Source organism: Juglans microcarpa x Juglans regia, chromosome 6S, assembly GCF_004785595.1.
Source record: "Juglans microcarpa x Juglans regia isolate MS1-56 chromosome 6S, Jm3101_v1.0, whole genome shotgun sequence".
NCBI classification, from domain to species: domain Eukaryota; kingdom Viridiplantae; phylum Streptophyta; class Magnoliopsida; order Fagales; family Juglandaceae; genus Juglans; species Juglans microcarpa x Juglans regia.
The window spans coordinates 15,646,647-15,671,838 of NC_054605.1; the positions used below are offsets into that span (position 1 = coordinate 15,646,647).

The 25,192-nt window shown below is 34.8% G+C and overlaps 3 protein-coding genes across 4 annotated transcripts; 1 reads left to right on the plus strand and 2 right to left on the minus strand.

Moving 5' to 3' along the window:
- The first annotated feature begins 1,281 nt into the window (after nucleotides 1–1,281).
- On the plus strand, nucleotides 1,282–3,424 carry LOC121237098 (E3 ubiquitin-protein ligase Os04g0590900-like). The gene has a single exon (XM_041133676.1). The coding sequence runs from the start codon at nucleotides 2,071–2,073 to the stop codon at nucleotides 3,109–3,111; it is 1,041 nt and encodes a 346-aa protein (XP_040989610.1). The 5' UTR covers nucleotides 1,282–2,070; the 3' UTR covers nucleotides 3,112–3,424.
- A 5,496-nt stretch (nucleotides 3,425–8,920) lies between these two features.
- On the minus strand, nucleotides 8,921–11,704 carry LOC121237099 (transcription factor bHLH71-like). The gene is made up of 3 exons (XM_041133677.1): nucleotides 10,969–11,704; nucleotides 9,881–10,294; nucleotides 8,921–9,264 (listed from the first exon to the last, which is right to left on the minus strand). Exons 1-3 carry the CDS (start codon nucleotides 11,359–11,361, stop codon nucleotides 9,169–9,171), a joined length of 903 nt encoding a protein of 300 aa, XP_040989611.1. The 5' UTR covers nucleotides 11,362–11,704; the 3' UTR covers nucleotides 8,921–9,168.
- A 1,678-nt stretch (nucleotides 11,705–13,382) lies between these two features.
- Nucleotides 13,383–23,962, minus strand: LOC121237100 (uncharacterized protein At4g17910). 2 transcript variants are annotated; one of them, XM_041133678.1, is made up of 16 exons: nucleotides 23,833–23,962; nucleotides 23,677–23,740; nucleotides 23,522–23,570; nucleotides 23,070–23,188; nucleotides 22,767–22,840; nucleotides 22,012–22,090; nucleotides 21,809–21,898; nucleotides 20,157–20,230; nucleotides 19,405–19,492; nucleotides 18,487–18,613; nucleotides 18,299–18,403; nucleotides 16,741–16,870; nucleotides 16,598–16,649; nucleotides 16,455–16,499; nucleotides 13,777–13,875; nucleotides 13,383–13,676 (listed from the first exon to the last, which is right to left on the minus strand). In XM_041133678.1, exons 1-16 carry the CDS (start codon nucleotides 23,880–23,882, stop codon nucleotides 13,524–13,526), a joined length of 1,398 nt encoding a protein of 465 aa, XP_040989612.1. In that variant the 5' UTR covers nucleotides 23,883–23,962; the 3' UTR covers nucleotides 13,383–13,523. The 2 variants fall into 2 exon arrangements, with proteins under 2 accessions (XP_040989612.1, XP_040989613.1); XM_041133679.1 differs by lacking the exon at nucleotides 13,777–13,875.
- Between the last annotated feature and the right edge of the window lie 1,230 nt (nucleotides 23,963–25,192).

Consider the following 25,192-nt stretch of genomic DNA (forward strand, 5'->3'; position numbering starts at 1 on the left):
GATTATACGAGGTTAGTGCGAGAATTATTTTGGAATCTATAAGTTGACATTGTAAATTTGAATTTATCTGTATCTTAGCCTGTAATAACTGTTATAATGAAAGAAGGATGTAGTATTGGTGTGTCTTTGGAGGGGTAGACCAGACCACTGAAAAAGTAAAAGTTTGAAGGGATTTCATCAAGTGTATGGTTAGACAGAGAAAGAGAGAGAGAGAGAGAGAGCCAGATGGGGGTGAGAATATTCTGAATTGACCAATTACTATCCTTAATGTTAAACTACATTTTCAGTCTGCAAAGGAAGCACCCTGTTTATAGATTTGGTTGGCAGAATGGTCGAGGGCATTATGTGAAGGACATTCTTGGTGCTCGTAAGTTTGAGCATTATGCTTGTTTGTCTTTACTATTATGGGATTAGGTTCTTTGCTATGCGGTTGAGTTTGATAATTGCTGGTATGGCATTCGTTTGAAACTGGTTATTGAGAAAACTTTAGTTTCACTTGCTTAATTGCAAGGAAAAGTGGCTCTTGGCGTCTAACTAGAATATATGCTTACATCTTTATCAAGCGGAATCTAGAGGCCATCTACTGATGAGGCCACAGAAAGTGGCACTTTGATGCACTAAGAAGACAAGTGGAGCTTTAGTTTTTTCTTTTGTAATGAAGTCAAGTGTTCGAATCATATATATTCCCTCCAACTCTATCGTAATTCCTTTTTTTTTTCTTTTTTCTTTTTAGTACAACATATTTTACTTTTCCTTTGCATGGCCATTACAGAAAGCCTACTTAAGGCCTCGTTTGGATGTTGGAACATACTAAGATTAACTCAGTTCAATCTAATTTTAAGTTGAGTCTAATATTCAAATACCTAACTTCCAAATCATTAAATATCACTCGACTCAAAACCTCTTTACATATGAGACCTACAATATTTTTCAACTCAACATTTTTTTACATGCAAGACCTACAATATTTTTCAACTTCTCATAAATACATCTAAACTCATTTTAGGTGGGGCCTAAAAAACTCATTTCACTATCTCAATTCACTACTATTTATAAAGAACTCAACTCATCTCAACTCAGCTCAACATCCAAACGAGGCCTAAGTCGCATTATTGAAAAAGGATTATAAAAGATAAGCCAGTTACTCCAAAATAAGGTTCTGCTGATGTCCACACTCTTACAACACGGTTGAGCTTTTCTGATAAAAAAGAGGAGATAATTCATACTCGAGATTCCTAACAAAATACAATAGAAACCACAAGACTAGGACACCTAACTTGGCAGCCCATTTAGGTTAGATCTTGTTCTCTCAGTTTGTGTGATGTACAGATGCAACTTGATGCATGCTTTCAGCATTTTTAGACGTGTAAAGTTCTTCTGAGATTCTCACTTTAACTAGCTTGAACAATAAAAAGGAAAAGAAAAACAGTGGACTGATTACTTTGTTGAATTGCCCAACCACCAACACCACCTTAGTCAACAAACCATTATCTCGAAAAAAAGATAGCAAGAATCAAAAAGAAAAAGAAAAAGAAAAAGAAAAAGAACGGCTATGAGTTCCCTAATATTCCTGATTTCGATTTCTACACAAGCCCCTTTGCAACTTTTCCACTCCATCTTGTCTCTTCATAAAAATATACATTGTAGGAGCTTTCTATATCCCTTTACTTGTTATTCTTGTCCTCCCATCACTCTCAATCTACACAACCAGCAGTGGTACGTGCTTTCTATTGCTATTATATGTTCTATTCAATTGTTCGGACGAAAATTTCACGAACCATCCAGGAACTATCCTGTCCATACTCTGTTGATCAGGTAATACTTTGGTGGTCCTATTTTTATTTCAGAGTCCGAAGAGAACTATCTCTCAAACTCCTTGCATGGTTTTGAAAATTCAGTGTAAGTTGGGGTTCCAGTTTGTAGTATGAAGGTCGTCTGCAACCGCTTTGAATGATTTCATTCTCTGCCTCTTTTACCTCCTCCTGTTCTTAGAATATTCATAAGCTTGGCAGGAAGAAAGAGAAACATGATGTTATTGATAGTTTAAAATCGTGGTCGTCAAAGTTAGTCATGGCAATTGTAGATAACCCGAAAACTTGGATACCTTATACGCCTACCAAAGACTGTTCTCAAGGCATTTGTAGTTTATACTGTCCACAGTGGTGCAATATCATCTACCCTCCACCCCCCTTTGAATTCCCCGATGACAATTCTAGTCCAAGTTTCTCCCCTCTCGTTATTGCAGTCATTGGCATTTTGGCAAGTGCTTTCCTTCTTGCGAGTTACTACACCATAATATCCAAGTACTGCAGCAGCCCCTACTCAACAAGAAGAAGAGAAGATCTTGACTCCAATGAAGAATTGGAAGACAATCGCAATCCGACGCTCCATGAACCATGGCATACTGCAACTTCCGGCTTGGATGAGGCGCTTATAAAATCCATTACAGTATGCAAGTACAAGAAGATGGAAGGGTTGGTTGAAGGTAGTGATTGCTCTGTTTGTCTCAGTGAGTTTCAAGAAGATGAGAGCATAAGGCTCTTACCAAAGTGTAGTCATGCTTTCCATCTCCCATGCATTGATAAATGGCTCAAATCCCATTCAAGTTGCCCTTTATGTCGTGCTAATATAGTGCTTTTCTGTGGTAAGCCGCTTCCTTTGCCTACACCAGTGACAGAAATACCTCCTAGGAATGAAACTTTGCCAGGAGCCCCACAGGCAAATGAAAGTGTAGCTCTTGAACAAGACTTGGAAAGATGTGTCACGGAGGAAGAAATGATGCATAGTGACATTGCTCCAAAGAACTCAGTACCTGCATTTAGTGATTTGGGCAACTCAGAAAAGACAGATACCATGCTTGAGATTAGAGATGGAGGATATCAACATCTTAGAAGATCGCTTTCCATGGATCTATCGTGCCAAATCCGTTCTTCTGTTGCTAATATTTTATGCATGAATCAAGGTGAAGTTGTTCAAGTGGAAGAGAGCCAGCCTGGTGATGCAAGCTCATCGAAGCAATTATCAGCAGGAGTTGAAAAGTCTAGCAATAAAACCAGGGTCTTGCATTTTGTAATGAGCCCAATTGCAATGAAAAGATCATTTTCAAGTTGAAGATTGTTGCTTACTAGGAATGGGAGAAGGCACACAATCGATTTTCCTGTCTGAAAAAATAAAATAATCAGAAGGAAATGGAAAATTAGTTCAAATTAATTGGGTGAAGTGAAAATCAGATACAAACATACAATGGCTTAAAGATGTCATTAAGACCAAGTTTTATTGAACACCCTGTCATTTCTTTTGAAACATTGTATGCCATACGTACGCTATGCTCCTGGTTGCCTTCATGTGCATTACAGCATTCTTTAACAAGCTTTTGTTTTGTCCATCATCCCTTCCCAAAAAAACATGTTCTCCATTTGCTTTACCCTATTCTCTCTCTCTCTCTCTCAATCAATCAAGAGTCAATATGTAGGTGACAAAACATGGGAAAAGAGTCATCTCCATCTCTATTTGAAGTGAAATGGATAGTATTCGTGTAATATAAAATATGAGATATTTCACTTATTTCACTTATTATTTTAAATGAAATAATTAAAAAAAAAGAAACAAAACGCATTTTTAGTTGGGTTACAGTCACAGTCCGCAACATTAATTATCATGTCATATTGTCACTGTGGTTGGGCCACACAAGTTGCAGGGGCAAATTTTAAATTTGCTTGGCCTATATATATGTATGTGAGGACAAGTACAAGGTTGGAATGTTTGGCATAACAACAAGATGGTTTTATGTCAAAAAAAGCCAATTTAAACTGATGGTACTGTCGTGCATATATATATATATATATATATATATATGCTAGCTCATGGAATACTGTGAGTGGTGTACTGTGTCAATTAGGCAAGTCGATCTGCTGTCGACCCTGTGAAGAATAAAAAAAAAAAAAAAAAAAAATTATATTTTAGATCTCATTGAGCCTACTCCTCCTAAATAAATGAGATCCATTAAAAGGCCAGCCTGAATGAAATAAGGATAGCATTGCAGATGATGCCATTCATGTTCCTAACCTACTACTACATCCAGGTTGGGCTTTACCTACTTGGGTTATGACATTTCTTCTTGTCATCAGTTGCTTACATTTAGCACCAAAAACCCTAAAGATAGTGGGCCTCAAATTGTTGAATGAACCCTGTAAAAATATATATTCGCTTACCCACTTGTCAAATTCAGAACTAGCTAACTTCCTTTTTCTACGTATGGGAAGACCCAGAAAGACAGGGTTAGAAAGGCATGCAAGAGAGGCTAATTGTCTGACAATAATAAACAAATAGAATCATTGCTAATGAATTATACATTCTGCAAATTGATCATGGTGCTATCTACTGGGCAAGAAGAAGGCAGACGTTTTTTTCCCTCGGTACTTTTGGGGCGGCAAATGGGTGGTATGTTCAAGGAGCTCTCCAGAAGATACTGACCTCTAAATTCTGGAAAAAGTTAGAGATATAGGAAAATAGTTGTGATCATACTCATTGTTGTTTAGTTCCCTTATAGGATATTTGAAAGATACCTTTAGGAACTATATATGGATTAATCAAAGATACAATGCTTATATATATATATATATATATATATATATATATTAATCCATATATAGTTATATGTATATGTCAGCATGCCTAGTAGCTATAGCTAGCCAAAATGCTGATTCTATTATAATTGCTGGTAATCCTAATATATTGCCTCATTCTAGTTCTCTCTCTCTCTCTCTCTGATCTGTCACACACACATGTACACACAAACAAAGAGGGTTTTGAACGTCATCTTCTTGGTAAAGAAAGGGAGCTTCTTGTATATTGTATAGGGTGCAGAGAGGGCATTGGAAAAAGTGAGATGTTTTTGTAGTTTTCATGAGGAAAGGCTGTATGAAGGAGGGGTTTTGTGGGATCGATGCATTTTTCCTTTAGTGTTGATTCCCAGCCTCCAGTTTTTGTTTCTATGCGTGGGATAAATCGGTATCCTCATTAAGACTCGCGTCCTCTTGCGTAAAACCAGATAGAGACGTGCATGGATGGCGCTAGCTATCATATAGAGACATAAAACAAACATATATGATGGCGCTAGCTATCATATATGTTTGTTTGTGTGTATGTGTATGTGTATGCGCGCGAGAGAGATCAGAGAGAAACAGAGAGGCATCATTGTGGATGTTTTATATTAATCCTAACTTAGTGAAAATCATTGTGGAGCTTATCACATGATTTTATATATGTGTGTATATATATACACGACCCACTTTTGTATCCATCTTTCATTATAATCAAGAAAATTGCAAGCTGGAAAAAGGGAAAAGAATGACCAATCATTAATGGTTCATTTTAACATGAAAATGATGCCAAAAACTTATAACACTAGCATTGGATTATGCATCTACATATTTGCTTAATATAACCTTAAATTGGGTTGTATTAGATTATGCATATCAAAAAATTTTATAGCTATGAACAATGTTTCTACAAATTTAAAGATGTACTGTTCACTCTCAAAATCTTATTTTATTACTTTTTCTCCCCCCCCCCCCCCCCAAAAGCAACGGATAGAATTTTAGGAAAAAAAAATTCTAGTGGATGCTAAATGATAGAATTTGAAGTGGTACTAATTACAAATATATAAAAAAAATATTAGGAAAAAAATAGATAATAACAAAATAATAATATTTTTTTATTATTTGGCTCAAAGTGAGTTTTTCTTGATATGTAAAATCAAATTTCCAAAAGATGTGATTTTACATATGCATATAAAAAAACCAATACTAATGCTCACTAGCTAGGATTACATGCAACAATTAACATTCAAGTTTCAGTTTTGAAAGTCATGAAAACAATTACAATATATATATATATATATATATATATATATATATATATAACTGATTCGAAAGATCAAAAGCTGTACTAGATTTATACACATGATTCTCATGATAGTCCCAATATATATACTTGACTATGGGAACATCTATGGGACAGAAATGGAGTGATGTCTCTAAAGAAAGCTAAAAATGTACCATTTGAAACTGTGCATCCATCATGTTTTACATAAAATAGATTCTCTTCAATGGGGGCACTTGAGAGGTCAGATGAATTATTAGTGCCGTGGAGAAGAGGGAAGAACTGAAAGAACATGGCATCTGACATCTTCAACTCGACTAGATTCAGTGACGGATACAGTACATACTCTCTCTCTCTCTCTCTCTCTCTCTCTCTCTATATATATATATGTCTATGGAAGATAATTAGATACTGTACTTAAAATTTTCAGTTTATCATGAAATAATGTACTTATGATCTAGTATATATATATATATATATATATATATATATATATTTATTAAAGATTCAAGTGATAGAGAAATAGACACATAAAGTATTTCTTATAATATTTATTGCTTAATACACTAAAAATAATAAATATTATAAAACTTATTTTTATATGTTTATTTTTTTTTCTGTTCGGATAAAAACTGTGTCATGCGCACATAGGATCAATGACTTTTATAAATAAATCAAACACATTGATCTTTAATTAATGAAAATCTGGGTGAAAAAACTCATGTATATATCCTTAATTAATTTAAGATTAATATTGTCTATTACCTCAAATTATGATTAGGATATAATTCGCGATATTAGCAATATTGTAATATCCATACAACATTACTGAATGATAAAACTAATTTAATTTTGGAATTTTAGTTTTTTTTAAAAAAAAAACTAATATTGAATGAATTAATTACGATGAGGATATATATGATGTTTTAATTAACTAATAATATTATTTACAGAAGAAATTAATGTCCAAGGTGTGGTAAGGTTTAGTATTAGAAAAGTGTAAGAAAGGACAGTGCATGATGTGTTGGAAGGTGTGCCTCAAATTATGTCTTTGTTAGGAAGCGTTGAAATATTCGTGACGCTGCTTTCACCTTCGAAAATGGAACCTTTTTGTTTTGTTTCTCTCAACGTACGGTGTCTTTTTTTATTTATTTATTTTTATTTTATATAACGTACGGTGTCTTTGTTTTATCGGTGTGTTAACACATTATTAAATATCATAAGATCCATTTAATTTTAACTAATTTAAAGTACTTATTATTTTCTAAAATCGCTGATAATATAAAACGCTTTACCAGATCTTCACCGCATCGATCGATCTTTCCTGGTTCTTGCTGAGGATATGAAAAAAGAGGGAATTAAGAGCTGGGATTTCTATTTTTTATACACTGATCATCACATAACATTTGGTTTATAAAGTGTAACTCTCATAATTCCTTCTGTAATTGCTATAGAGATAATTTCATGGAAGAATTCTACTTTCTTTGTTGCAATTTTTTATTTTTATTTTTATATATATAACAAAACCATGAACTTCATTAATCAACCCAAAAAAAAAAAAAAAAGATTATAGACATAAATAAATCAAACTTTAAAAAGTTCGGAATACAATCTCCTAGGTAGTAATTCTATCAACCTTTCTTGCATAATGAGCAAGACAATGAACAGCCACGTTTACTTTTCTATAAACATGTTGAAAATACATTTCTCAAAACAAGATGACAACTTTTTAATCTCTAAATAAAAACCACCAAGCAGTCCTGTTGAACTGCTTAAACTAATTCTCTTTGTTGCAATTAAATACGTACGTAGGTGATCAGTACGTACGTACGCCGACTCCAGACTCGAATTGATTGAACTTTTCGGACATATGGGACATGCAAGTAGTTGTTTTGATACATAGGGCTCACACGCATGATGACTAGCATTTTGAAGGCGAAAAAGTGTGTTTAATTCTGAAGACTGGAACTCAAAATTAAGTAGTGAAATGAATGTTGCATTGCCTTTCCCGGAGATGATGTGGTTGCAAGTAATGTTTAAGGGACGAAGTCGGGGTTAATATAAGTTTGGAGGGGTCGGAAATTTTTTAGGCCTGGAATAATAAATAATTAAATTAAGATTTTTTAAGAATACCTTTAACAAAGTGATAAAAAAAATGTGTAAACAATAAGAAGGAAACATTAAATAAATTTCAAATTTGCATTTTTTTCATGAATATTAGTAATTTTACATCTAAACTTTTCATATATTGCAATCAAAAGGTGAGATTGATGAACTATGGAAATGACTATATAGGAATGAGATGAGACGAGACATTTTTTTACTATTCAAACGGTGAGTCCTCTTGTGGGCATTCGGAGAACACCCGATAAACGACTTGTTTAATTATAGGTGAAATGAAGCTAAAAATAAAACAAAAGAATCTTCCCTCCTGCGCTCCAACAGGCACAGCAGCTATCGGAGGAGGAAGGGTTCTCGAAATCATAATGTTCTTTATGGATCGTACGTTCAATGTACTACGTACTGAGCATCATTAATTTGCATTATTTTTCGGCATTATTTGTATTTCATGTTAAAATTATAAGGATGAATATCACACACATTGTATTATATACGTACGATATTTGAGTAAATTAATGAAAATCACAACTCTCCCCAAGATAGTACCCTTATCCAGTACTACTCGTTGTGGTCTTTAATATTACAACTAGGGTTTAAAGAGGACTGAGTACTTCTCATGATATTCCAAAATATCACGAGCAATTCTGCTGTTTTCTTCGGTTAGGTTTGAGTCTTTGACACGATTAAATTTCTACTTAGTAGCCCTATACTATATACTTGCTAATAAAAAAAAAAAATAAGAAGATATAAAAAAAAAAAAATTCAAATCAAAAGTGTGTGGTGTAAGTGTTGAATAGAAGAACTCTTGACATGAACTCAGAGGAGTAGAAGACAACTCGCATATACTTGTGCTAGCTAGCTGCTCCTTTTCTTTGACTCGATATATATATTAGATATAAAGGAAAGCAAACGGAGATTAGCAAACAACCAGCTTGCATGCCTATGAACTAGTGATCATATCATGCGTACAGTAATGCATATAAACGTACATCCGAATTTCCTCATTTTTTTTTTTTGTTTTTTTTGTGATTTTTGTTGGAAAATATACTCTTAACAAGTTGTACAGTACTAAGGGAGGAGAATTAAGCTACTTTAATGCAGAAAGCTGCTAGCAAAAAGAGGGTGTGGCATTCCAGTAGTTCCACCTCAACTCCAAGGTCTGGTTCAATATAAGACAGCTTCGCCCTCAATTATTCTAAGCATGTGGTGAACTGCTCCTGCTATGTCATCTACTGAAGTGAGTTGGCATCCTTCTTCAACCTGCATTCAGAAATGAAAAAGTTTTATTTAGCAGAAAACTCAAATTTTTAGAAAATCGGGGGCAGAGATCAGTTCCTTCCAAACATAGAAAACGCTACAAATTTCAGAAAAAAGGACTCTCTCTCTCTCTGGCCCTCTGGGTGCGCACACCAATGACCTTTTGGTTTAGGGAAGAAGGCCGAAAAATGAGCAAAATTCTTTCATATATTATGAACAGTGGTGAAACTCGGATTTTGGTTAAGGGAAGCTAGGCGGCTGGATATAATATTAGAACTCAATTATATATTAGCGATAATGCCGTTGATCTGATCATATTATAATAGCACCTTCAATCAAATCAAGTTTTCTGATCTACTAATATAGATGATGATCGATGTATCGCTAGCTAGAGCGAGCTCTATGAGAGTTTCTTCTTTCATTAACATGATATATATCGAACGTTTGAAAAACATAGATTAAGAAGCTAATTATAAATGGCTTCTTGTATTTGATTCTAAAATAAGTTATATATATAGTTGTGATCAATAAATAAACTTACTTGCAAATAAATTTATTCTTTCTGGGCAGAAAGTACAAACACATTAGATAGAAAAGAAAATACATAATTCTTTCGTACCTTGGCACTGATTGAGTAGAGGACCAAGGGGTCCATGGTGGTCACATTGAGGTGAAGGATGGACAGGCGAAGTGTCTGAAACCCGGCAACCAACTTTGAAAGCTGTCTAGGGTTTCGTCGCGTCAGGATTCTAAGGTTTGCATGGGTTTCGATCAAACTCACCTCGATATCAGCTATGGCATCCTCAGTTTTCGTAGTATACTTGTTAGGGATCTGCGACCACGTGTACTGTGGATACACAAAAAACTGTGAAAATGGCGGTTGCCGGAATTTGCAGGTTGTGGCATCTTCGTCGATTAATGCTCCCACTCCTGGTTGCGGAAGTTGGAGTTTCTGAGCTTCGAGTGACTGCAAGAGGTGCTCAAGTTCCTTCACAAATTCTATAGCACCTCCTACTATGGAGGCCTGGTCACCCTACAAAAATAAATGTTTTTCATTAAAGGGTTTAATGAAAACTGGTGGAATATGATTTATAAAGATGATATGATGATGAAGAAAATGGAGAAACTAACTTCAATTTCTAATGAGATCGAGCTGCGATAATCCCATTTTTTCCGTTTCAGCTAGGCCATACCTAATGCTTAATTCCTTTATCACGTGACAGACAAACATGGAAAAATCTATTGAATTACAAAATGCAGTACTGGGGACGGGGGGGAAAATCTGAAGGAATAACTGGTGGGAGCCTGCAGTCAAAAGTGACAACTTCAGCTTTGCTTTTACATGACTGGTCTCTGATGAGTTTTGCTGCATTACCTGACTTTACGCCGAACTTTTCCAAATGAATCATAGCTGGGTCTGGAATTCATTCAGTCCGGCTTTTCAGAACCCACCAAATTTCTCAAATTTTATTTATTCCAGCCATGAAAATCTAAGCGATGATACCTTTTTATACCGTGATATGTCAATTAATGCAGCATGCAAGAGTAATATCATTGGAATTATATATGGTATGGAAGTTTAGCAATAATCTATTGGCCAGATTGCCTCATGTTTGTTTAAACAGAAATTCTTCAAAATGGAAATGCGTTTTCATCCCGAAACAGACATGGAGAGAAATACGAAAGAAGGAAGAATAAAAAACACACCCTCTGGGCATAGGATTCAGGCATGAGGGAGCGCAAGACGGAGAGGTGCTCATTCATCTGTTTCCTGCGGTTTCTTTCAACAGCAATGTGCGTCATCCTTTGTGTCTCAGCTTCTTCCTTGTTCTTGCACACCCTTGGCTTTCTCCTCCTCTTCTTCCTCCCTTGAACCGCCAAATTCTGCCCCCGTTCTACAACTTGTGACCTACCACAGTGGCGCTTTTGGGTCATCAATGAAGAGTTCTCCAAAATAGCACCTTGGTTTTGAGGTGGCATTGCATTCTCTAATAAAAAACTGGTCTCTGAAGAGTCATGGCCGCTGTATGGTGCTGCAGAGATAGTGTCGTAGACTATGAAGTTAAAAAGCTCATTTGAAGAAAGAGCTTCTAAAGCCATTTTTATCCAACTGTAAAACTTATTTCCTTTCCTTCCCCTTCAAATGGACTTGAGTTGATGACCCAACACTGTTATCGGTTCCAATTCAAATACAACAATCATTTTATAGCAGAACCCTATTCTTGAACTTTTGAGAGAGAGGGTGTAGCTTAAAATAATGTGAAGTGCTCTAGAGATATGGTGCACGTGAGAGGGCAGAAAAGGAGTTGTGCTTTTCTGCTTCAAAAAGTGAAGGAAACAGAAAGAGGTTCTTCTCTCATCCTTTTTTCTGTCTTACTTCCCGATTTCATAGATCATAACCAAGACCGGGACAGACTCTGCAATGGAGACGGTGTTGGGGGACCCAAATCTATATAGAAATAAGCATACAAACAACAAAACAAGCTGTACAAAAGCTACCCCTCACATTCAAATCTGTGTTGGGCTTTGCAGTGAATGACTGCCCCACGCACCCTTAGATTCTCATATACATAATTTTGACACACAAAAGCTTTAACCTATGCTCGACGATGCATTGTACACTACATGACATGGTTTATCTAGATGCAACATTTTATCTATAAGAAAAGCTTTTTTTTTTTTTTTTTCAAACTGCTACTATATAATTTGATTTGTAAGAGAAACTTAAAAATTAAATATCTTTCAAATCAAATTCTCCGTATCATCAATATGAAAAATCATGTATCATCCATACTGACTTATAATATATGATTTGTAAGGATGGATCTATATACTGATGTTGATGTATCTAGTGAGAGCTGGTTTTACATAATAAGTAGCCAAAGGCATGTGGCTTGGTTGGCATAGCGTTCAGTTTTCAAAATGGAAGTCTGAAGTTTGAAAGTCCTGTCCTCCAAATTTAAAAAAAAAAAAAAAAAACTTTTTAAAAAAAAGTAATTGCAAGCCATGGATAATCCTTTTTTGTAGAAAGGGCATGCTGATTAACATGCCTATATAAATTAGAACAGGGCATACTAAAATGAAATTAGTGATTTGCTAATCAGCATTTAACTGACTGTGAGCAGCATAAGCACGTCAGGAAGTTGTCACTGTCACTGCTGCAATGAAAACGAGTTATGGATCGCACTGAGCAAAAGAAGGACTAAGGTGATTTAATAGGGCATTGGATTGCGTTTTTTTTTGGGTATTCACTCATTTACAGGCAACGGAAAGCTTGCTTACTGCTTTCCAGACAGAGACGTAAAGCTATGGCAATTAGTTAATCACAAACTCTATGCAAATTATAATTGCATGCATGGATAAGAGAAGTATTACCAAAACATCAGGTAGGAGGCCGTAACCTAATCGAAAAAAGATGAGTTATTTATATGATAAAAACTAGATGAAGAACTACATTCACCTCTTGTATAGCCTAGCTGCTTGCATCTCTCATCAAGCATTAGGCCTACCTTTTTTTTGTTTTTTTAGGCTCGTCCTTTTGTTTTGCGTTAACTTACATATGAGAATCACAGGGCTATGTTTATCACGGGAGAAAGAGGGATAGAGACAGGGAGACAGAGCGCATATATTTGTATATATATATAAACAAAATGAAGGATAGGGATTATATACAAAGACTGAACTGTAGCCTTATCTGGTGAGGAGGACATATGAAGGAGGGTGGTCGAACTTGGGCCATGGGTCCAGGCTGTCAGGCTCTCTGACGGTTAATCCACGTGACTATCAGCTTCAGCTCTCGAGAAAGTGCAATTTTAACGTCAATTTTTACCATGTTAAAAAAAAATCTCATGCTCCAATATTTCTATCTTTCTGTTTTCCCTGATAATATTGGTTAATGGTTTCAAGCTCCTTTTTTCATCTCCTTGCACGCTTTGCCTGTGCAAATGGAACATGCATGCAGTGGCACAAACGCCAGCATTATACCAAAGAAGAGCTACAACAAAGATGGGTTTTATTCTGCCTTTTTTTAGTATAAATGGGTAAATGGGAATGTGAAAAGTACGTGCAGCAGCTTCATGTGCATGCGAATGGGTGGGATGAAGGGAGAGAAAAATATAATATAAAATGAACATCATGACCATAGCCATTGCCTTTAGGCACACCGTGAGAGGTATTAACGTTTGCTCAGTTGCCTCAAAGTCTCAGGGATCTACAATTTTGGTCATTAAAAATGGAAAAAAAAAATTGCTACGATGGTTGCCTCACCAAAACTTAAGCCTAATGCAACAAAAATCTGCAATCCCAACGACAACTGTTAAAACGGAAGCATACAAAACCAAAATAAAAAGGGCTGCGACTGATGATGCTGACAGGGTATCCACAGACAAGTTCACAAGCCCAGTGAGCACGTTAGCCTGCAAAGTAAAACAGTAAATAGATTATTACTTTGACCTTTGAGGTAAGAGAAAAAATAATGTTCATATCGTTTACTAAATGCTGTTGCATCTTTTTTACCAGAAGAAAGGAACCGAGTAAGTTCCGGTTAAACGCTTGTTCAAGTATAGAGGTTTTACTTCCAGGAATGTAATCAGAAAGTGTTAGTACGGAAAGCACCTGCCAAACAGGAGACATTTTGATCGGGAAATTTATACAAAGTATCAGGGAAACTACAATGCAGAACAGGTATATTGCAAGTACAATGCATACAATAGACATTTACTTCCCATATCAAGATTATAACACTCTTGCACATTAAAATAAAAAAAATAGAACACTAAGGCTGCGTTTGAATGTTGAGCTGAGCTCAGTTAAGTCTTTATGAATAGTAGTGAGTTGAGTAGTGGAGGGAGTTATGCGGAGCCCATCTAAACTGAGTTTAAAGTGTGTTTGGATGTTAAGATGAGTTTAGTACTTTTATAGAAATTAAAAAAGGTTGTGGGTCCCATGTATAAAGATGTTTTAAGTTAAAAAGGTTGTGGATCCCACGTGTAAGAAGGTTTTGAGTTGAGATGAGTTTAGTAATTTGATAATTGGGTATTTAGATATTAGACTCAACTTAAAATTAGACTGAACTCAGCCGAGTTTAAGAACCAAACGCAGCCTAAACAAATTGTCTTCATATCAATATTTGTAAAAACAACCATGAACTGAACAATCTATTTTGATATATGAATGGCTCACACGCACACCTTTATTGTGGGGTGGCTTAAGTGAATATATTGGGAAGAAAGATGGTTGTATGAAAGCCATGGTGACTCTGAAGTCTCTATTAACTGGCTTACCCTGAAAGATGGCAGCCATTTCAAGGATTTGTTCCAAACCCATCTCTCCTAGTCTCACCTTTCAGACAGAGATCCTGCATTCTCATAGCTGGATTCAATCAATCAAATGAGTTAAATCTATCAGATGAAGAGATCAGATGAGACCTTTGGTCTCTAAACCTTATGACACTCCCATACCGATCTTCTTCCAAAAATGTTGGATGCCAAATGCAACTTGTGCTGCTATGTTATGAAGAATACACGCTCTCATGCCTTGTCATCTCACTCAGTCCCAACACATTTGTCTCATCCCAAAATGAGATAAACCTGGGGCCATAAGGAGCAATCTGGCCAAAGAAGCTCTGCCAAACGGTATACAAAGTGGTTTTGATACACCATCTTGGTTTAGTTCACAGTCTCCCTTCCTCCCTCCATGTTTGTTTAGTACACACTGTACTGTCTCTTAGTAATTGGAAATTCATTTAAATTACCTAGTACATTGCATTTTGTGTTGTAGTAGAGTTAATATTTGGACTAGCATATATATTCCATATTTCCATGAAGGAAGCTGAAGGCATCATCGGAAATCGTAATTCACTTCGATAACAGAGATTTGGTTGAGCATTGCTCTTTTTTTTTTCCCTCTCCTCCTCCTCTTGTTATGAATTGTTTCACATTTTGCCTCTCTTCTTCATTCCAACTCATCAAATATCATAGACAAATACCTTTTAACTTCTCTATCGATTGTCTGACGAGTAAACAGAAAAGAAACAGTCTATACAAGAAGTTAAATTACACTCACATTACAACGAATAGCCTTTGGAATAGGACATAATATTTATTTATAAGATAAATTAAAGACCTAATCACTACTTTGAGACAGGTTTAAGAAAATACTCCTTTTTTCCTCTCCTCTTTCTGTGTACTGTGGTTCACATTTTTCTTTTCTTCTTCCTTCCAACTCATCAAACATAATAGACAAATACCTTTTACATTCTCTATCCATTGTCTGACAAGTAAATAGACAAGAAAATTGTGATACCCCATTTTGATAAGTGATAAGAGTAAGTGGTTTATAGGACCCCACATTGCTTGGGAATAAGAAGTTTTTGCTCTTTCTAATGTTCCAATGGGGCTCCAATTGTATTATTGACTAGTTTTTTTAGAGTATAAGTAATGTGACTTGAGCCTTCCATTGGGGCATTACAAATGGTATAAGAGCCTCGATTGTGATACCTCATTCTGATAAGTGATAAAGGTATGTGGTGTATGGGATCCCATACAGCTTGGGAAGAAGTTCTTTTTCTTTATAATGTTCTAATGAGGTTTCAATAGTATCATTGACTAGTCCTTTTAGAGTATAGGCCATATGACCTGGGCCTTCCGGGCCTTAGTATTAGAGCCTATCCCAACCAGAAATGTGGGACTTGAGCCAGGCCAACTACAACGGACTGGCTTGACGAGGACGTCGGGAATATAAGGGGGGGATTGTGTCTGATAAGTGATGAAGGTAGGTGGTGTATGAGATCCTACATTGCTTGGGAATGAGAACTTCTTGCTCTTTATAATGTTCCAATGAGACTCCAATTGTATCATTGACTAATTCTTTTGGAATATAGACCATGTGGCTTGGGCTTTCCATTGGAGTGTTACCGAAATAGTCTACACTCTAAACAAGAAGTTGGACACTCACATTACAATGAATAACTTTTGGAACAGAACATATTACTTATTCAGCAGATGAATTAAAGATCTAATCACTACTTTGGATAGGTTCAAGAAATTGAACACGACAACACACACAATTTATTCCTCTAATACCGTCATTAAGCAAATATATGATCTTATGCTGTGTTAATAGACAGAATTCAAAACAGAGGGAAAATGCAAATGTCATTTCTATACATACAGAAGAAAAAGGAGTGGGATTACCTGTAGGTTTAAAGCCAATACCATAGTAACATACGGTAGGTTGCACTGTACAATGTGTTCACATTAATTTCTTCCACTTTAGCAAAATAGTTTACTTCAACACTTGCATAAATTAGAAAATTAAACGAAGTAGGATATAATACCGTTCTGCGGGAAACTCCTTCAACGTATCTGTCAAGAAGCACAGTTGTTGTCCTAAAATGTGCATTTAGGTAAAGAGAAAGGAAGTCAACTTCAAAACATTGTTAATATGGATGCTAGGAAGCACTAGCAACATAGACTATACCAAAACAGAAGCATAAGAATCCAGACTCTTATCCTTGCCCAATTATTGCTTCTCAACATAGCAGATGAATGGTTTCCAAAAAATAGATAGTTACCCAACTGGACTCCAAGAAGGTACATTCCCCAATATCCTGGAAATAGAAAAAATAAATAATCAACACAATTGTATTAAATGTGGTACTAACAAACAGAATATAAGCTTCAAGTTGGTTGCCACAATCCCACTTACACTATATGGTGCATTCCAAGGAAGCAAATAAGAGAAATTTGGCCAAAAGGGAAGATTTTATGGAATTTTTTTAGGGGTGTGTAAGGAATTGGAGGCATAAAAGAGAACTTTTTCTGAAAAAAAGAAATATTCCATTAATTTCTTTATGAGATCACAGAATTTTGGGTCCCAGCTTTTTGGATCATATTTTCTTCTTTCTTCAGTCGAATCCACTGGAGTTTTGTATAGCTACATACTCACAAGCCTGGGTTTGACCCTCAATTTTATGTTACTCATACAAGAATGGCTACCACAGATTCACACCTTAACGTTTTGTACATATGATCTTAAAGGTTATTTTATTCAAGCTGAAAGATCAAAGATGCGAGGAAACAGAACATGATTGTCAAAGCTACAATAGAGAAAATGGCCTTGCTTTGGGTCTGGTAGCATATTAACAATATAAATGTTCTAATATACTATAATAAAATCTGGGTCTTACATGCTGTACTGAAGACATGTGCTTCAATGCAAACGTTACATGCATCCTTTTACCACATGGCTCATTATGGTTTTTTCCATTTTGAATATTTTGTTAATAAAAAATTTCGAACATTTTGAATGAAAAGAAAATTTGCTCCAACTTAAATTCCTGGAGACAAAATCTGAAATGCTACATACTTTATATTTTTTGAAAAACCTATATCCACTTACGAAAATGATTACTAAACCAATACAATCCATCGTAGATATTTTTTATACGATATATTATTTATTTTGTCTACAACGCATTTTATTAAATGATATATGCACCGAATGGACATACTGCTAAACAGAAGATAGTTGGAATTTAAACTTAGTTGAGTTAAGCTCATGTGTATATCATAAGCTCTAAGTAGTCACATCGTAAACTATGATTGGTGGACCGCTTGTACTTCTCGAAATGCTTCAAAATCATATGTCAAATCAAGCATAAAGATGCTAATATTGACTCAAAAAGATATACATGCTTATTTACACATGGTTTATGTGCATGCTCCCCTAAATATTCTAATTCACATGACTCACCAAATTTCTTGACATCCCAAATTCTGATATTCTCAGCAAAATCTTTCTAAAATCTTTCTAAAACTCAAAACAATAGGAGTCTTCGAAAAGTTTACCCATTTTGAACAATCAACATTGCCCAAAAAAAACGAAAAGTATACCTGTCGGCTTAAAAGTAATAAACAACTCAATAGGAAATAAAAACATCAACAATTTCATTAAAAAACCAGCAGTTCTAATTTTTTAATGCATGATAAAGAACATAATCATCCAACCATGGTAATAATTTACACTTGATCCTCACCAAATATGCTGAAAATCCCCTCCTTGTTTTGGCTGATAATATTTGTTCCTCTCTTGTCAGAGAGCAGATACAAATTCAACCCATAGATCAAGCAAATTTGGTACCCTGAATAATCAAAAACTTTCAAGCTAAAAACTGATATTTCTGAAGATATAAACACAAGCAAACATATTCAATTGAAATTATACCTACTAGAACTAAAGAACCTAGAATTCCAGAATATGATGGGGGAACATTGATGATGGATGTAAGGATGGATACAGCAGCCAGTGTAAAAAAGAAATTCCAGTGCACACCATATTCGCTCACATGAACCTTCAAGAAAAAATCAGAAGACAGGCCTTGTTTAGAAGCATAATAAGATTTAAAAAAAACTATTATAAAACTCCTAGTATCACATAGATAGAACATGATAAGGCCAAATTACAGCACTACAAATGAACCATGAATTGATTTCATTAAAACTAAAAAACCAAATAGTGATGTGAGACTATAAACTTCAGCCTTATTACATCATACTGCCACAACACTAATTTGGTAGCAGAAGTCTTGTTACATCATAGCGAATTACAGCACTACAAATGAACCATAAATTGATTTCATAAAAACTAAAATAAAACTGAAATGTGAGACTATAAACTTCAGTCCTGCACCTCCTGCTACATCAAACTGCCAGAATGCTAATTTGGTAGCAGAAGTATCTAAAAGAAAGAATTGATCTTATCGTGTTCTATTGCAATACATTTCTACAAAAAATGATAGTACCAATGTTTAAGTTGTTTTGTTTTAGTAAGAATGCCTGCATTCAGCCTTAAATTTCAACAGGCAATGGGCAGATGAAGAAACTTGATGCCCAAAAAAATTAGGGTGAACTTTGGCTTGCAACACCTACCTGGATATATTTGTTCAAATTAATGTTGCAAAGGCTACCTCAGAGTTTACCAACTACTTTTACAAAAAGCCTTCCAAAATGGATAGAGGTAAGATGACCTACCTCAGCAGCAGGAGATTTGGCAAATGTTTGTAAAAAAACCTCTATAATTCAGCATATATCTGCTTATATATTAAAGGCAAACTCATAAAAATTTAAGATCTAAAAAAAATACCTGATAGTCCACACTGGCAGTAGAAACAAGACGAACAAGTCCTAGAATGATTAATGGGCTAGTAGATTGAAATGCAGTCTTCCAACTCCTAAAAAAGCATTAATTTCTTGTTACCATTGAACATCTTAGAAACAAATGATGAACACAAAGAACAAGTTACCACCCAAGAGGGAAATGAACCAATCTGCTTTGAGCAAATATATCATCTGTAAGGCCTAGCTGATGTAATCTGATGGAGAACAACACCACTTGCTTTCTATGCAAACTAGACTGATGAACTTGACTAGTTCTCAGAAAAAGCACATGTCACGGTGTCCCATAAAGAGAAGACATTTGATAGCAGTCACCAACATAGATCATATACATCCTATACCAGACAAAGCACATGTCACAGTGTCCCATATGACATGATACTGCTTCAGTACATTTCTTTTTTTTTTTTTTCTTTATCTTAAACAAATGGTATTATGCACACAAACTATATTTTTTATTCTTTCATTGTGATTGGTTCATCTTTTATTCAACTCCTCTACTTTTATGAGTCTTTTGTTTTGGATCTCTCTTTCTTGCTTAAATGCTTGCACTTGCTGTTTCAGCAAATTTCACACATAATTCAAAGCTTTTTCAAAGAATCGTTTCACACAATTAACAAACTGATATCATTATAGAGTTCATTAAAGTTTCTCCACCACGTATTTATATCAAGAAGCTAGTGCAACATGCCAGAGCACGCAAAGCGTACCACAACTTACATAGACGAGACACTCCTTGCTTGTCGTGAAACTAATGAATTTACCAGTACAAAAGAGCCAACACCGAGATCCATCTGACATGAAGTTAAACTTTTATTATATTAGTTCAGTGAAGAAATCCAGACTATAACAAGTTAACATAAAAAGAACAAATGTACTTACCAAGGAAAAGAAAATCACCACACTATTTTGAGAGAGAGAGAGAGAGAGAGAGAGAGAGAGAGAGAGAGAGAGAATTTTTTAACTGATTTTGCACGCACTATTTTTTATAAGTGGTTTTGTATGCACTAATGGAAAATCTAAAATAAACGCCTAAATCAGAATATACTTGTGTGAAAGAAATTTGAGATAGAAATAAAGTTCAAAACTTACATTAAGAATGTTATTTCTCATGAGCTATTTCTCATGAGTTCTTTCCTGTTAGTTTCACCATGATCAAGTAGCACCATTATTATGTAATTCAGGTCAAAGATACATATGAAACAAGATAAGAATATAATATATCAATCCAGACTGAAGAGTGCAAAGAACTTTAGATGAAACAGATGCTTAGAACCAATTCAAACTGTAAGGAGCGATCATTGGAGGAGATCAGATTGTTCTTTGTTAAAACTTTATTCCTATGAGCGAATGTTGTAGATTTGAATGGTCTAGATTTTCATGATTTTCTTGTTACTATTTCTTCCTCCTAACTACGTGTAAACTCTTGTATACCCTGTGTACTTGTGCTATGCCTATTCTTATTAATATAATCTGTTAAAAAAAATCAAAACACTCAATGCAGAGCAAACAGCACGAAATGATTTCTTTTGTTTAGGGGTATATTACATGATACTCATCGGTGGTTTGCAAGCCTGTTCTTTAAAAAGTGACATTGATCCAAATGGTTCACCTTATTATTTCTCATTGCAGGCGGCATACCCTTGCTGTTTATAAAACAAAGGAGTTGGTGAATTATGTGTAACTTTTCTATCGGTGGGGGAACTTCTGTGTAAATTACAGCATACCCAGCTTTGGTTTGATCCAGCTTTGGTGTGTCAACCTATTATTAAAAAATGACACTGCACTCTGTTTTTCTTTTCATGTCTGATTTCAGTCCAACTTAAGTAAGAAAGATAGAAGAGTGAACCAGGAAGAAAATTTACAATTTTCAAACCTCAGATTTGCAAACCAAATCACAAGTGAACAAAGTGCACCTTACCCTTTATTCTTTCTTTAAATCAATGCTTTTTGTAAAAGCATGCCATGAAAACTCATGATTTCCATGATCACCAAGCATGCCACTTTCCAATTGAGACCTCATCTCACACAGCCACAGGAGCACGTAATTTGCCAACAATCAACAACTTAATTGGTTTGATTTTTGCTCTCTCTTTTTGAGTGCTGCACTTGTTATTTCAGAGCTTTGAGCATTTCTTTTTTCTTCTCCTAATTTGAGGTATATGCCACAAAAAACTCCATTGATTTCATGGCTTTGCCAAGGATAAAATGTTGGATATGCCACAGAATCAAATATTCTTATTATGTCTTTTCTGAAAAGGTTTTTCACCACAAATGACACCATACGTAAATCTAGGAAGAATGTACAATAATAAGAAAAACAATTGAAAACAGCAATGAATACATGTCTCACTCAGCTTGCAAGATCTTACCAAACTAGTACCGTAAGTCTCCGTCTTAGCATACTTTCTAGGAAATATTCTGAAGTCAACAGCCATGATACATAAGCACGTTCCAATCATCTGCCACAAATGGTTTGAAAAACATAAATCAGGAGTCAATGCAAAAAGATTTACCATAGTTGAGCCATATGATACAATTAATGAATTGTGTAGATCTGTGTGGGACTGCATACCACAGAAAATCTGTATGATGAAAGCATTGACTTAAGAGAATGAACCCCTGGCTCAAAAGGAGGAGAATGAGAACAAGATCTGTATTGAAGAACAGATAAATGTTCTTAGCAATCATATAGAAGTCAATTATATGCTAATGGTGTAACGCTCCACTATGTCTCACATTAAACGGGTAAAGTATGATAAAGTTACCAAGTATGATAAAGTTGCATTAAGCCTCACTAGGTAGAACTAGCCTAATAATTCCAAGGAGAACCAATTGTAATCTTGACTAATCAATTTGGAATATAAGCCCATATATGACTTTAAACTTTCATTGGATCGTTACAAACAATACCAGAGTTGATTAATGACACTATGTGGTGCTGGGATACTCAATGGGATATGGATGTGAGCATTGAAAAGGATGTGGACTTGGATGTGGAAGATTGTAACACCATATTAAGTCCTATATTAAATGAGTGAAGAATGATAGGGTGAATGTATATAATAAAGGTGCGTTGAGAATCAAGTCCCACGTTGGTTCCTTACAAGGTGGAACTAAGTTTTATGGTGACCCCAAAAAATTTCAATTGTAACTTAAACTGGACTTTAAGAGTATACACCCATATACAACTTAAGACTTTTGAGCCGTATAATGGCTTGAGAAGTTGTAAGTCCAGTTACTCATATCCTGTAGCGCTGTGGTCTCATGTAAACGGCTTCCCCAGTGCAAAACAAGGAGAGTAAGAAAAGTATTAGCTACAAGTTATACCCTTTGGCAGCCCAAATAAAAAACAGTAGCGTCATCATCGAAATTGTCCATATATATGTCCAATCAGATAGAACCTGTCAAGTAATGATTACAAAAACAGGAAATTAGAACTTTCACATCCACAAAGCATTATTCCCATAGGTGATCTAACAGCAGCAGCACGAACTCTGTCCAAATAATAGTTTTGGATAACAACATGTTTCTCCTCAAAGGCCAGAATAGTTTTGGATAACAGCGTGTGTTTCTCCTCAAACGCACATTAGCTCCGATTAATAGATTTCTCAAGTACAAGAGAAGACTTACAGTCAAAAATAAGATAGTGGGGAGCACAATGACAAGAAAATCAGCGGCCAGTGTAGTTATGTAAGCCCTCCAGTCCTTAGAACTAAGATTTTCATCATCACTTCTCTTCAATGATATGTCTGTGGCAAAGAAATCCGAGGAAACATAATAAAAAATTAGAACAACAAACACATTATCTGCTTCAGGTATCAATATCAGTTCCACACTTAAACTCGGGGAATTAAATAGCCTAAGAGATACTTAAGAGTAAGACTTTGTAACGCCTGAAAATGTAGTAAGTTGATTGTTTAATTTAAACAAATGCCAAACAGAATCGTCCGCGGCGAAATTCTATTATTTTTTGTTTTCGCCTAAAGTTGAACAAATTTAAAGGTACAAAAACTATAGAGCCCAAAACATAATAGCATAAAAACATAAAGAACGAGAGTTAAAAGTGTATTATCTCGCCTTACCTTTAATAAGGCGATCGGAGGAAATAGAATGGCGCAGAAGAATCAGAATCTGAAAGCCGCAATCAGCGCTCAACATGAAAACAATTTTTAAGAAAATAATAAATAAAGAATGGGATACATCAGAAAGTAAGATAAATATTAAGAGTTGAACTTACAGAAACATTTGTTAGAACCGCAGCGACTTCGAGAATGGAAGATCCAGTCAAATTGCTCACGAATCTGAAAAATTGAAAATCAATACATATATGTAAGTTGAGGACCGGAGTTGAAAGATTAATCACAGAGAGAGAGAGAGAGAGAGAGAGAGTAACTCTTCTTTGAGGCGTTTGCTGGAATTTAAGGAGTTCGGGAGGGAATCCATCGATGAAATGCAGTGAAGGAGAAAACATATGACACCAGTTCACCACGGAATGAAATTAGAAGTACATGACAAACTTTGTCCCGATTTGTTTCGAAACCTATTTATAAGGTTTATTTTTTTTTTTCTTGCTGATGTGGAAAGACCTATTATAATTGTAAAAAACTTAAAATACCCATATTTTTTAGTATTATTAATGTGAAAAACTTTTACATTAATGATGTGTTGAATAAATTAAAAAGAATGCTTCTAAATTGATTTCTTCTAGACAATCCCAACTTTTAGAGTTGATTTAGATTTACAGATGAGATGATGTAGTTTTAGATAAAAGATAAAAGTTAAAAAAAATATTATTTTTGAATATTATTATTATTTTGAGATTTGAAAAAATTAAATTGAGATTTGAAAAAGTTAAATTACTTATTATATTTTGTGTGAAAATTTAAAAAAGTTGTAATAATGAGATGAGATGAGATGAAACACTTTCTGAATCCAAACAATGTTTTAAGTTTTTATATCTAGAGTTTAAGGCCTAAAATAAAAGAGAATAAGATTATATGAAATGAATTTTTATAGTATTTATTCACTAATTAGTACTATCCAAAAACTCAAATTGCCAGTTATGAATGTACATTATCCTGTTTTGATAGTGAGATGAGATAAGATAATTTTATGTGACAGTTGAAAGTTGAATAAAATATTGTTGAATATTATTATTTTGTTTTGGAATTTGAAAAAGTTGAATTGTTTGTTATATTTTGCGTGGAAATTTAAAAAAATTATAATGATAAGATGATATGAAACCGTTTCTATATCCAAATGGGCCTAAAACTTGTTTTATGCATATATCCCACTCACTTAAGATCCTAAGGTTCAAATAAGAACTTAGAGGATATTGATCCACTTCTTGAGTCACAATTAGTTGCCCGACTTTTCATAGTGAGTTGGAAGTATTTTAAAGGATCTTGATCAATCTAGGTATGAAAACATGGCTCTATTAATCCTCATTATTTTTGGATATTTTTTGGACCACTCATATTGTGTTTCGCTTCATATCTAGTAGTAATAAAACATGGCTCTATTTTATTATTGATGGTTTTTTATAGACTCGCCCTTATGTTGGTGCAGTTTGAGAGAATTACTTCGCAAACAAGAAAAACCTCGGGCAACAATTCTATGGTTGTCTGAGATATAAGATGATAACGTTACATTATGTTAAACAAACTATATATAGATAGTTTAACAGTTTCTTATATCAAGAGGTTTTTTTATTTCAGGGGTATTCCAAATGCAATTACTTCATATGGGCAGAT

What these genes read in the sequence shown, in the direction of transcription:
- LOC121237098 (XM_041133676.1), top strand. Translation starts at nt 2,071, where the DNA reads ATGGCAATTGTAGATAACCCGAAAACTTGGATACCTTATACGCCTACC.
- LOC121237099 (XM_041133677.1), bottom strand. Translation starts at nt 11,361, where the DNA reads ATGGCTTTAGAAGCTCTTTCTTCAAATGAGCTTTTTAACTTCATAGTC. An exon ending in CTGAATCCTATGCCCAGAGG is followed by an intron (nt 10,295 to 10,968) that starts GTGTGTTTTTTA and finishes TTATTTTTGTAG; the next exon opens with GGTGACCAGGCCTCCATAGT. An exon ending in TCTACTCAATCAGTGCCAAG is followed by an intron (nt 9,265 to 9,880) that starts GTACGAAAGAAT and finishes TTCTGAATGCAG; the next exon opens with GTTGAAGAAGGATGCCAACT.
- LOC121237100 (XM_041133678.1), bottom strand. Translation starts at nt 23,882, where the DNA reads ATGGATTCCCTCCCGAACTCCTTAAATTCCAGCAAACGCCTCAAAGAA. An exon ending in CATCATACAGATTTTCTGTG is followed by an intron (nt 21,899 to 22,011) that starts GTATGCAGTCCC and finishes CATTTGTGGCAG; the next exon opens with ATGATTGGAACGTGCTTATG. An exon ending in AGGTTCTTTAGTTCTAGTAG is followed by an intron (nt 18,404 to 18,486) that starts GTATAATTTCAA and finishes TTGATTATTCAG; the next exon opens with GGTACCAAATTTGCTTGATC.